Genomic DNA, 11,815 nt, shown 5'->3' with positions numbered 1-11,815 from the left:
CAAACTTCTGCTTTCCTCGAGGTGTTCACACTGATGATGATGAGCTAACTAAGTGTGTGTTACTCCCACTCTTCATTCCAGTGGCAGCAGCAAGGCTTGTGTGGGGACGTAACAGCTGCAGTTGCGTCTGGTGTTTGCATTCATCATAGTTTTGAATGTTCCCACATGTATAATGTTAGAAGTGACAGAGAGAGGACTCGTATGGCAAAAACAGCTGTTCAATAAGAGAACGAGCTATGATTCATATACCAGCAGTTTGACTAATAACATGAGTTCTGCCACCCACGTATTTGTGTTTCAGAAAAGAATGGGACACATGTTTGGTGGCAGTAGATCATCCTGGTAGTTCATCCGTTCCTCAGAGCTGGGTCCTGCCGAACCCCCCATCAGACCAGGCCTGGGCCTCCGCCCTGCAGACGAGTGACACGGACTGTGAGAACCTCTGACTGGTCCTCGGCTGCACAGTGCAACAACCAGGTGACGGAGACAAAGATGGCCGCAGCTTACCTGGAGCTTTCAACACGCTTCCATCGACGCTTAGACGACAGGAGCAGCAGTCTCTGCATTTGAAACGGATGTAAGCCTTCTTGGGACAACAGGAAGTGTTTTATCTGTGAGGTGCAGCGTGGAACAGCCCACAGTATGGACTTATGCCTGTTTTCTTTACTCAGTAACAGTTTGTGTTTTACTCTGATGAATTTTCTAAAGACAAAATAAAATGAACAATATGAAGTTGTCACGCAGTTTATTATCCACAGCAACATATTACTCATGGTTCAGTGCCCATGTGTTTAGGAGAAAGTGTCACCTGTAGCCCGACTCACATGAGAGGGGTAAACGCTGCTCGATCACAGAGGTGTGGGCACAGCAGGACGTGTCTGCGTCCTCTGATCGTGTGTTTTCCCAGCTCTGTGGTCTGCAGCAGCTTCATTTCTATTCAAAGACTTTACACTATATTGGTAGCTACAAATACTACAGCCCCCCCCCTTTAAGACGTCTGGTCTTCTGATTAGCTGCCCTGTATAAACATCGGAGCCAAGAGCTGAAAAGGTGTTGATCTCACAGGGATCACGTGTACTTTCTTTGACCTCTTCGGTCATGTTGCCATGTTTAATGATTGTCCTCCACTGTGAAAACACGTAATGCACCTAATAAAGTGACCGGGAGGTAAGTGTGGCCACTATGTTGTTAGGTATAATTAGTGTGTGTTAAGTCCTTATTGACTTCAGAACAGCCTTAGTTGTCACGCTCAAGAACCCAGTCTGACATTATTTGGACTTTACCTCACGACGGCTTATCCTAAAGAAGATGCCTGCACATCAGCAACAAGACTTGGGTAGACTGGCGTTCAACAGTGCTGAGGAGGCACTAAGGAGCTCTTCTGCAGACAGTTTAAAGCGGTCTGGTTGTTCTCCCCTTATTGCTGCCGCAGCTGCTGCCACCAAGCTGCTCATTGTGTGTGTGTGTGTGTGTGTGTGTTAAAGATGCCATCAGATCATCAGTTTCTGAAATACTCAGGTCAGCCTGGCACCAAGTCCCTTCAATCACCTTTTTTCTTTGTGCATTCTGATATTTAAACTTCAGTAGTGCGTCTTGATTGGGTCTACATAGCTAAAGGGATTAAGTTGCTGCCGTGTCATTGGCTGATTATATACTTGAACACCTAATAAAATGGTCTGTGTATATACACATATACGTTCAGACTCAGACAGGTGCCCTGGAGTCTAACATTTGTGTGACTTCACACAAATATTAGGGACATGTGGGTGTCCTCGCGACTGCAGCACCATCTGATGTCCTTACTTGCTTCTCTTGAGCTGTCAACTGTGTACACAGTAAGTCAGCTGATGAGGGTTACTGGAGATCAGTGGATTAGTGTCCCAGGTGGTTCTCTAAGTGATGAGTGATACATCACAAACTAAGTGACTGCAGCTCTGACCACACAAAGACACAAGGGTAAGCTTTTTTTCTATTTTCAACAGTGTATTTCATTAGATCTCTCCCTGTGTGTATATACATATGTATGTGTGTGTGTGTGTGTAGGGAGAGTGGGGGATTTAGAGCACATTTTATTGTATTTATGAAAGGCACATAGTCTGCTATGTGACTTAAAGAGTAGTGAGTGTGCAGCATCAGATAATTATACTTGTCTTAACAAGTCTTGCACAGCTTTTGAACTTAGAAATAGTCATATACACATTTGTTCTTATTTGTTCAGCAGCAGAAAGCGTCAGAGGTGACACACTAAGCCTCCAGCATCTGTGCTCTTTGGTGTTGCGAGTCCTCGGCCATCTGTCTGCTGGCTGTGTCTTCATGCTGCACAAACCTGATTAGTGCTGAGTGCACAGAGTTGTCTGTACCATCTCTCTCGCACACACACACATTAACACCTAGAGACAAACTGTAGGTTTGTTTGTTTGTGAAAGAGGCCGTCCATTCTCTAATCTGAGCTCGAGATGACAAAGGAAAAGCTCATAATGACGGTTTTCTAGGAAAATCCTTTCTCGCTGCTTCATGCTCTGTTTATGAATGTGATAAACACTTCAGCAGAGCTCCTCTTCATCCTTGTTTTCCGGATAGAAGTAGTTTCTATGAGCCTAGAGGAGGATAACAGAGGCTGCATCATTCCTACTGATGCAGAGTAATGATGGTGTCGTGGTACCTGTGTGCTGATGACTGAGAAATGGATTGAGCGTTGTTGGCAGTCTGACATCTTTATTCAAGCCTGACTGAGCATGGAGAACACAACTGTACCTTACAACAAAAATTGTACTGTTTGACAAAGAGAGTAGTTGAAGGAAGATTTATACATTGATTGTGCTGATGAGGACAACCTGTACTCACTGAGCCGCTTCGACGTCTGATGTGCATCACCTTTATGAAGATGAAAATCGCCTGCTGAAGTTGAGTGGAATCCCCTCTGAGGAAGACCGGTGGAAGACTGGACTTGGACTTTGTAGCACAGACTTATTACTGTAGAATCCAAACATTCGACAGTTGTTGATCCAAAGTAACACTCAAAGCAGTGATGCTCTTACCTTTCTTCACATGCTGGAAAAAGTAAATACAAAGAGCATTAAAAGAAATTATAATAACCCAGTTATCACATGATGTTAATTGTTTTTATAACTTTATTGAATATATTAGCAATAACAATAATGTTTGACAGATTACAGAGAGAAAAAAGAGACGATGTTTTATTTGGCCTAATGGAAATCTTCAGGCTTCTCGTGGGAGGAATCATCAGGGACTCTAATATAAAAGCAGAAAATATCGAAAGGCCAGCAGAAGTGGAGTGCACACTTCTGCAGTTAGAGCGGAGGGGTTAGAACAGGGCCACTGCCTGAACCCTGCAGCTCTCTGAGCTCATGGAAATACAGATTGTTGTATTTCCTTTCAGGGAGCACGGCGGTCCACATTACAGATCCACAACTGGAGGGATTGTGTGAGTTGTTCTATGGCTGACTTATCTTTGTTTTCTCAGTGGACTGAGCAGTATGGATGGTGTACCTCTGAGGGTGCCTCAGAGTGCTTCCTTTCAGGAACTAAAATATTCTGTCAGTACGACTGTCCCTGACTACTTCAACATCCTGCAGGAGACAGAGGTGAGTGTGTTTCTCTCTCTTGTGTTTCCCTGTTTGCTCCTCCTCCTTGCTGTTCTGTCTGTTGTGCAGTGTACCTTCTTTGCTGCACTGCTTTGAGCTGTCACCATTATTTCACTCCTTTAAAAAACACCAAAACAAACAAACCCTATCACACTGACAGGTGATAAGTTACAGGAAGAACCTTGGCTCAATATCTGACTTTTTATGTTTTTTGTATGTATGTGATTAGTACACACTTACTAGCACTGCCAAATAAAACATTGCTCTTTACAGCTTTATGAGTATATGAAAGATGAAGGTAGATCTCGGACAAGAATGTTACAGCTGATCAGATTCCATACACAACATCACAGGTCTCTGTGCAGAAGAGTGCAGTCCTAGGATCAGCTGAGATACTGCACAGAACCCTCAAACTCGCAGGTAGAGGGCCTTGCACATACCACTAAAGGATGTACACTTTAACAGGTAGCACTGGTATGGAGCTGTCTTAGATTCAACCAGGTGCTGGAAACATTTCGTAGATTTTGGTCCATATTGACATGATGTCAGAACCCTGCACAGGAGGGTAAGCCACAGAAGATCACAGAAAAGGCTGGATGCTTGCTGAGTGCTACATCTACTCACTTTAATAGAAAGTAGATTAAATGGGAATGGGATAGAAAAGGTGGTCGTGACAATACAGAACATAGTCTGTCTGTTATTTTTATTTATTTATTTTTTTCATTTATTTGTATACCACTTTGGTCTACTAGGTGTGTTTTTAAAGTGCTGTACAATACGAATTTAAATATAATAGTAAAATAGCAAAAACCAGACATTGCAAAAAAAAAAGAAAAAAGCCAGTCACCCACAGAGTTAAAGGCCAGGATGGAAGATAAGAAACATCTGACCCCAAAATAAAAACGGTCATCAAAGCAACCTGGGCTTCAAATCACCTCCAAAGGGCTACGAGGGGATTGTCTCCATGCCACATTAATGCAATAATTAATGGGAGAGCATCCCTATCAAAGTATTTTTCATCCTCATCACTGAGTACAAATCAACATACTTTCCAGATGTTAGACATTTCTGTATTGTAAATGGTTTTTAGAGTAGTCATTGGTAATAATGTGAGATGCTAGATGCTATGTTTCACAAGCCTTACATTAGCCAGTCAAGTGTTGTTTACACTCAACTGGCTAATGTTAGCAAGCCAAAAGACTAAACAATAAAATAATGAAAAGCCTGTCATCATTGAGTTGAATTTAAAAATGTAGCTTCAGACCTACAGAAGGACTTACACGATGTTTGCATGTTTGACAGTATGGATTCAGTCTGGAGAACTGGGTGCTAACTGGGCTGCAAAGTGGCTTTGCCACCCAGCACCAGCTTAACCCCTCTTCCTCTTCATCAAGCCTGCTGTCATCTTGTCCACCATACTGGATGCTGTTTAGCAGCCCTGGACAGAGCCTGGACTTCTGCGAGCCCAGCCCTTGGCAGCGGTCCCACAGCCTCAACTCCTCCATCCTGCGTACCAAGGCTACCATCTCACCTTCACATGACGAAGAGGGCACTACACAGAAAGCCAGGACGAGTTCCATAGTGACAGTGAGTCCAGGGGAACAGCATCCTTCTGCAAACTGTCAGCGTGGTCAGAGGAAAGCACAGAAGGCCTTTGTCCCTGACCTGCTGAACCCCCCGGCCTGTCTGAGCAGCCTGCCCCACCAGCGCAGAAAGAACCTGCGCCAGTGTTCACTGTCAGTGCTCGACACGCCCACACAACAAGATCCCAACACAGAGACTTATCCCCAGAGCGCTTCATCACACACAGCCTCGGACACGAGGATCCCTCCCAGCAGAACCAGCACAGCCAGCATGGTAAGAGGAACATGTGAGCTGTGTGTTTATGTGTGCGTGTGCTTTTGAAACTTTTACTGCAGAATGTAATACACAGTACAATACAGCCGATGACTGTGATTCAGCATCACTGTCCAGGGAAAAAACACTAAATTCACACAGCCGTCTTCCAGCTTTACTTTGTGTTTATTGTCATAATTTCAGTATGTGGCTGTTCATTCACGAGGCCATGTGAGTTGGCAGTGTGGCGAAGTCTCAGTAGTCTAGACTATTGATAGTTCTATTTCCTGTCTAAATATAGCTTGAAGCTCATGGCAGTACCATCACCTGAGCTGCACGGTCAGTCTCGAGTATAACTAGAACCAGACAGGCTCAGCATGATAACAGGTTCACTCTGTTTATAGTCAGGGTTGTGACTATTGAGATGTGTCAGATATTCTCATGGGATTACATTTCTTTTAATGTCAGCACTATTAACTATGAAAGGAAATAAGGTTTTCCTATCCAGCTTTTCTCCATTTTGCATTTTCAAAATGTTTTTCATGGATTTGCACTCTAAAAATAATCTGCGTAAAGTATGCTCTCTGAATGCAGCCAAGGTGCAAGAGCTTCACGAGGATTAGCTAGTGTGAATTCTCACTAAAGCTGCACGTCAGGTCTACCATGCCCTGTTCTTTCTCAGCCACTCGCTACATTCACTGCAGTCTGCCATTTCTTAGATATTCAGACCAGACACCTGTAGAAACCCCCCTGTCATGTCAGGCCCCAGGGGTTTGTCCTCCTCTGCTTTGGACTCTACAGCAGAACTCCTGTCAGCTCTAAACCCAGCGGAGAGAGAGTTGCTGGAGGCCATCACTGCAAGGGGCTACTCTCTTCATACTGCCATCACTGCCCTTCAGAGGACAGGACAGCAGACCCCTGATGAGGTCAGTGTTATATCCAACAACAAGGCAGTGCTGCTCGAAAACACTTGGTCAACTTTTGGCTCCAGCTGTCGGGATCATGCAGTCTGTTCTATAAACACTGATGCAGTACAAATGCAGCTACTATAAGTCAGTGTGAAAATAGTGGTCACACTTGGACCTGCAGCATTATGGGTCCATGAACCAAACAGAATAAATCTGAAAGGACAAGAAAGGATGGGTGAGAAACCAGGATCAGCCTTAACTGTGCATGGATTAAATAGCTTTAAAGAAACAAACTTAGTCCTTCGGCAACATTTGTTAGTTCTGATACTGGAAGATTAAAGACTAGTGTATTTCATGATTTCACAGAGCTCACACTCTGATCTGAACTCTGTGCCTCAGTCAGTATGAGGTTCTCTATCATTGGCTTCGTCTGCTCACCCCTAACTTGTCGTGGCAGATGGTTGCCTTCCCCAGCCTGGTTCTGCTGGAGGCTCTTCCTGTTAAAAGGGAGTTTATATTTCCCACTTTCACCAAATTTCTTGCTCATAGAGGGTCACATGATTGTTGTTGTTTTTTTCTGTTTTCTCTGTATTAATGATTGGTCTTTACTAGAGATGACACGATACCATTTTTTTTATGTCCGATACCGAGATCATAAATTTGGATATCTGCCGATACTGATATGAATCCATATAGTGTGTTTTTTAATCAATATTTTAATTTTTTAATATTTTAATCAATCAATTTTAATATCTTGCTGCTTTTTGTATAAGTTCATACTCTGTTATACCTGTATGCAAAAAATACACTTCACCCAAAATATTTCATAGTTCAGCAAAACTGATCAATCTAATAAACTTAAACCTGCAGCATCCTCCCTATTCTAGTATTTTAAAGAGTAAGCAACCTAACTAATAGGGTTGCAAAAATAAAAAAAAAATTAAAAAAAAGGGAACCACCCTCCACCTCATGATGCTTAATCAACGTAATCAACTTTAATTTGATGCAGTGTGAAAAAAATGCACAGAAATAAATTATTTTCCAAGAAATATTAAATAGATTCAACATCTTTCCTGCAGACTGCACAGATGGTACCTTCCCAAAGGAAAAAGTACTGTAGCTTACTAGGGTATATTAGACTTAACAGTTACTATATACAGTAATTGACTTCTATGTATTTTACATAAGATTAAAACTTTGGGTGTCAGATTCAGATAATTATTTATTAAAAGCTCGACATTTTAAATGAGAATAAGAAAGAAAAGTATGTCTTTGTGCCCCCTTTTCCCTGTTCATGCCCTATCGGCCCCCCTGGCTAAACTTTGCTAGCTCCGCCCCTGCACAGTTACAGCCGTCAGCTGCGTAGAAAAAGATCCTGGTGTAGAAAGTAATATTAAATAAATTCTAACCACAGCTGATCAAGCTTAAACGTGCTGCTTTTGTGCTGCTCTATTACATTTTTTATTTCTCTCCGATATCTGATCCAGTAATTTACGTCAGTATCGGACCGATACCGATACGTAATATCGGATCGGTCCATCTCTAGTCTTTACATAACAATATAAAGCAGCTCGGGGTGGCTGTTGTTCTGATTTTGCACTATAAATGAAATTGAATTAAATTGTTATCTTCTTAATCACAGTAATAAGAAATGACTGCCTTACAGAGCATATTATTGTGTTCCTGTTTGGTCTGGACACTGTGCTTTGTGTATGTTAGAGCAGAAACAGGTTGAAGTAATGTGTGGATGGTGGATTAGTGTTAGTCAGAGCATCACTAAAGTTTATATACGTTGTAGAGGAACATCCACAGTTTCAAAGGCCTGTAACAGAAAAGATGACACATACGTTTTAACGAAATGGTTGGTTTGGAAAGTAAGTTGTTGAGAAAGTTCTACAGGAAAGTAAATTTTTTTTCCCCAAATCACTTTAAACTTACTCTCAACTTCACTGAATATTGAAAACAACAACTGGCCCTAATATAATCCTCATCTGTCGCACTCATGCACCAGGGTTGTGTTTTTGCTTTTATTTGTCACCCATCTGTAAACAAATGGAAAATATAAAATTACATTTTACAAATTAAACTATACATATACATACTACTTTTTAATTTATTACATAAACCTTACCCAATGAATCAATCAACTGACTAACAAAAAATTATTTGGCAGTTATTTTGGTTAATAATGGAGTTCCACCGGGTTCTGTGCTAGGACTAGTTCTTTTTACATTAGGCATTATCCCTAGAAGGCATAGCATACCCAGATACCCAACTTTATCTATCCGTAAACCCAGATAATGCGCAACAATTAGTTAAACTGCAGGAATGTCTTAAAGATGTAAACATATGGACTACCCAAAATTTCTTGTTTCTAAATGCAGATAAAACTGAGGTTATTGTATTAATTGAATCTGATTGGAAACAGTCAATAACTTTTTCCATGTGACAGCTCTTCTCTTGTCCATCCTGTATGAATGAATATTTGGCAGATCTTGAGTTATCTGGTGGCGTGTGACCACTTGTGTCAGCTGGGTTATGACATGTCCCAGGTGGAAGAGGCCTTGGAGATGTTTCAAAACTGTGAAACAAAGGTAAGTCTTTAAAGTTATCAGAGACAACAAAGCTTGGCACTTTTTGTCTGATGAAGTCAGTTCGATTAGAAACTTTAAAGAAAGTAAATGTTTTCTTTCTCGAGGCAAAGGAGTTCCTACACCTGCTGAATCAGTTCAATGAGATGGGCTTTCAGAAGAATGCCATCAAAGAAGTGCTGCTGGTTCATGAAAACCACCGAGATCGGGCCCTGGAGGAGCTGATGATGCGTGTGTCCTGATAAAACACACACACTTTTCACATTGATATCTTGCAGACAATCATCTGTATTCTAAAAATTGCAGTCATATCTGACCTTGTGCTGGTATGAAACAACTGCACACATATAGTTGATGCTGACACTGCATTGTTAGATGATCTATTCATATTTCTGAATTAACCCATATCTTCTTTACCACTTTTTTAGATTCATTTTGGAACAAAAATACTCTGATTAAAGTCCTGCTGTGTCTAAATTTTGAAGTGACGTAAATATTTGTAGTAATTGTGAACAAACTTATTAAAAGTGTGAAATTAATTTACACCATGACCATCTGTTTTCTTCAAGGACTGTGCAATAAAAAGTGTATATTACAGGGTGGGTCCCACAAACAAACACGATAAAAAGCTGCAAAGCAACATTAGTGCTAGCTTTGCAGCTTCATCCATCAATCCTGCTTTGATTCCTCCGTAGACAGTCTGAACAGTAAACAGTCTGAAACAATAGTTTGGGCAGACTAAACCAATTCTTTAGAGGTGCGATTGAAACAGCTGCAGTGTGGGCTGTAATCCTTTGCCACATATTATTAGAATAGAAATCAGAATGATGATCACCAGCTTTTAAATGTGCTGAGAGCATCCCAGGGGACATCTGTGACAGACATCAGTGTCTCTCAGGTTCTGGCTTGGGCAATTTCCTAAAAGGGAGGGAGTGGGTTTAGGAAGCCTCATCAAAAATGTATATATGGATCCAATCCTGCCAAAACCTTTCATCTCACGCCGGAGCCTCCATTTGTTCTCCTCTATGGTGTACTCTGTGGTCACGTGTCTGCTGAGCGTGAACACAGAATCTCCTCTGACCGCTGCCGTGAACAGAGAGCTCTTGCTGTTCCCGTACTGACCGGACATCACTGTCCACTGATCTGAAGTCAGGTTGTAACAGTCCATCACACATTGTAAGAAGTCTTCACATGGTCCATTCCGCATCACATAGAGGTTATCCCTGTGGGCCACCATATGAAGACCATAACTGTGCTGGCGGATGAGTGTAGTGACCAGATTCCACCGATTGTGTTCAGGTACGTACTCAAGGATGTCTGTGGCCCCTTTCCCTTTCCAAAGACAGATATAGATCCTCTTCATGGCTACAGTGGACATCACTGAGGCTGCAGGGCACGGGAGGGAGGAAACAAAACTCCAGTTCTGATCAGACAGCCCATATCTCTCCACTGATGACAGAGCCTTCTTGTTATACTCCCCTCCTATAGCATAGAGACATCCCTCATGACCTATCAGAGAGAAGTTGTAGCGTAGCTGCTGAGGTCCACAAATCACTGACCATGAATTGGCCACGGGATCGTAGCAGAATCCAGTCTCCACTACCTTCTTGCTTAAATCATACAATCCTCCGATTATGTACAGTTTGTCGTCGAGGACTGCCACGCCTGCCATGATAGTGCTGGTGCTCATAGGAAGATGTGTGAGGATTCGCCACTCTTTTTGCTCTTCATCCAGATGACACACTGTCCTCTGGGCATCCTGGAGCAGCTCAGTGGATGGAGAGTGACTGCACACTGCCATGTAGCTACTTGGGAGAAGAGACTCAATGTACTCCAGCAGCTTACTGGGTAAGCTACGAACCTCCTCCCCTAGGTCAGCGTACATGTCTCTGATGAATAAAGCTGCTCTGTGGAACAACTCCCACTCTCCGTAGGTTGCAGCTGTATGAAACATGAGCAAGCAGTTTTGGGAATTTATAATATTGATCAAATGCTTGGTGAGAGCTGGCACCTGGAGAAAAGCCGTACACTCTATTGCTTCGACGATCTCGTCACTGTTGAGGATGGGTCGCTTCCCATCCAGCACCTGCAGCAGAACTTGAAATCCCAGATTCCCCACACATTTCAGCTGGACCTCCTCCTGTTTAGACTCTCTCATTCCTGACTGGAACAATGCTCTGAAGTACTCACAGTTTTTGACTACAGTGGGTTTATCCACAGTGAAAACACAGTCTTTAATGCTGACTCGCAGGCTGTCTGCTCCCTTATATTGTCCTGACTGTTGGCTCAAGTGTGGGCAGCTGCTGGACTCCATGACATCTGTTCCATAAATCTTCATTTCATCTCCAGTGGAACTGGAAACGACGAGAAAAGTTTGAATCACGCCAAACTACAGCACGTAGACTGCGTCGTACCACAAGCTTGAGCGAATCCCTCTGATCCAGACCAAGGGTATCTGACACTGTATAAACTATTTGTTTGCAGAGCTCTGACAACAGACTCTATACATAGCAGCTAGAGGTGTGTCACAGTTCAAGTACATTATGAGGACATGCAGCCAGAGCAGAAAGAGGAGCTGGATAGTAGCTGTCAGTGTGCTGATGATTCACCCTTCATTTGTGGCTGACAGTTCTGGAACAGCTGAAGCTTTGTCCTTGATCGACATAAGCAGGCAAACTAAAACAATGGGCTTTTCCCCAGGGGCAGGGAAAGAAAGAGTGCAGGACCTCCACTGGTATCTTTATCTTATGTTTATTGTGTCTTTTTCCAACGTGTTTCCAACACTACAGTCGACATAAAGGCAAATGTACAGGTCTACACAGGTTATAGTAAGATTCTGCTCATAATTTCAAAATTAGAGTGAAGTTACTCACCC

General features: G+C 42.5%; 3 protein-coding genes across 3 annotated transcripts in view; 2 read left to right on the top strand and 1 right to left on the bottom strand.

The window, feature by feature from the left end:
- shcbp1 (SHC SH2-domain binding protein 1) overlaps positions 1 to 446 on the top strand; it is a 34,661-nt gene extending 34,215 nt beyond the window's left edge. The window contains exon 12 of the mRNA XM_005753590.1: positions 302 to 446. Coding sequence (XP_005753647.1) covers positions 302 to 446 — 145 coding nt within the window. The remainder of the gene's footprint in view (positions 1 to 301) is intronic.
- A 1,457-nt stretch (positions 447 to 1,903) lies between these two features.
- On the top strand, positions 1,904 to 9,476 carry LOC102196988 (ubiquitin-associated protein 1-like). Its single transcript, XM_005753579.1, has 6 exons — positions 1,904 to 1,956; positions 3,485 to 3,605; positions 4,908 to 5,462; positions 6,161 to 6,367; positions 8,842 to 8,943; positions 9,048 to 9,476. The coding sequence occupies exons 2-6, from the start codon at positions 3,498 to 3,500 to the stop codon at positions 9,180 to 9,182; spliced, it is 1,107 nt and encodes a 368-aa protein (XP_005753636.1). The 5' UTR covers positions 1,904 to 1,956; positions 3,485 to 3,497; the 3' UTR covers positions 9,183 to 9,476.
- Positions 9,477 to 9,781: 305 nt separating this feature from the next.
- Positions 9,782 to 11,815, bottom strand: part of LOC102199539 (kelch repeat and BTB domain-containing protein 13-like) — a 31,667-nt gene continuing 29,633 nt past the window's right edge. Inside the window, exons 2-3 of the mRNA XM_013916051.1 lie at positions 9,940 to 11,294; positions 9,782 to 9,858 (exon numbers count right to left, since the gene is read on the bottom strand). Coding sequence (XP_013771505.1) covers positions 9,782 to 9,858; positions 9,940 to 11,294 — 1,432 coding nt within the window. The remainder of the gene's footprint in view (positions 9,859 to 9,939; positions 11,295 to 11,815) is intronic.

Source organism: Pundamilia nyererei, unplaced genomic scaffold (genome assembly GCF_000239375.1).
Source record: "Pundamilia nyererei isolate P.nyererei 1_Seehausen unplaced genomic scaffold, PunNye1.0 scaffold00441, whole genome shotgun sequence".
Taxonomy (NCBI): domain Eukaryota; kingdom Metazoa; phylum Chordata; class Actinopteri; order Cichliformes; family Cichlidae; genus Pundamilia; species Pundamilia nyererei.
This window is presented reverse-complemented; position numbering and strand designations above follow the sequence as displayed.

Excerpts from the sequence above, each read along its gene's own strand:
- LOC102196988 (XM_005753579.1), top strand. The coding sequence starts at position 3,498 with ATGGATGGTGTACCTCTGAGGGTGCCTCAGAGTGCTTCCTTTCAGGAA. Across the intron at positions 3,606-4,907 it reads ACATCCTGCAGGAGACAGAG|TATGGATTCAGTCTGGAGAA; the intron begins GTGAGTGTGTTT and ends CATGTTTGACAG. Across the intron at positions 6,368-8,841 it reads GACAGCAGACCCCTGATGAG|ATCTTGAGTTATCTGGTGGC; the intron begins GTCAGTGTTATA and ends AATATTTGGCAG.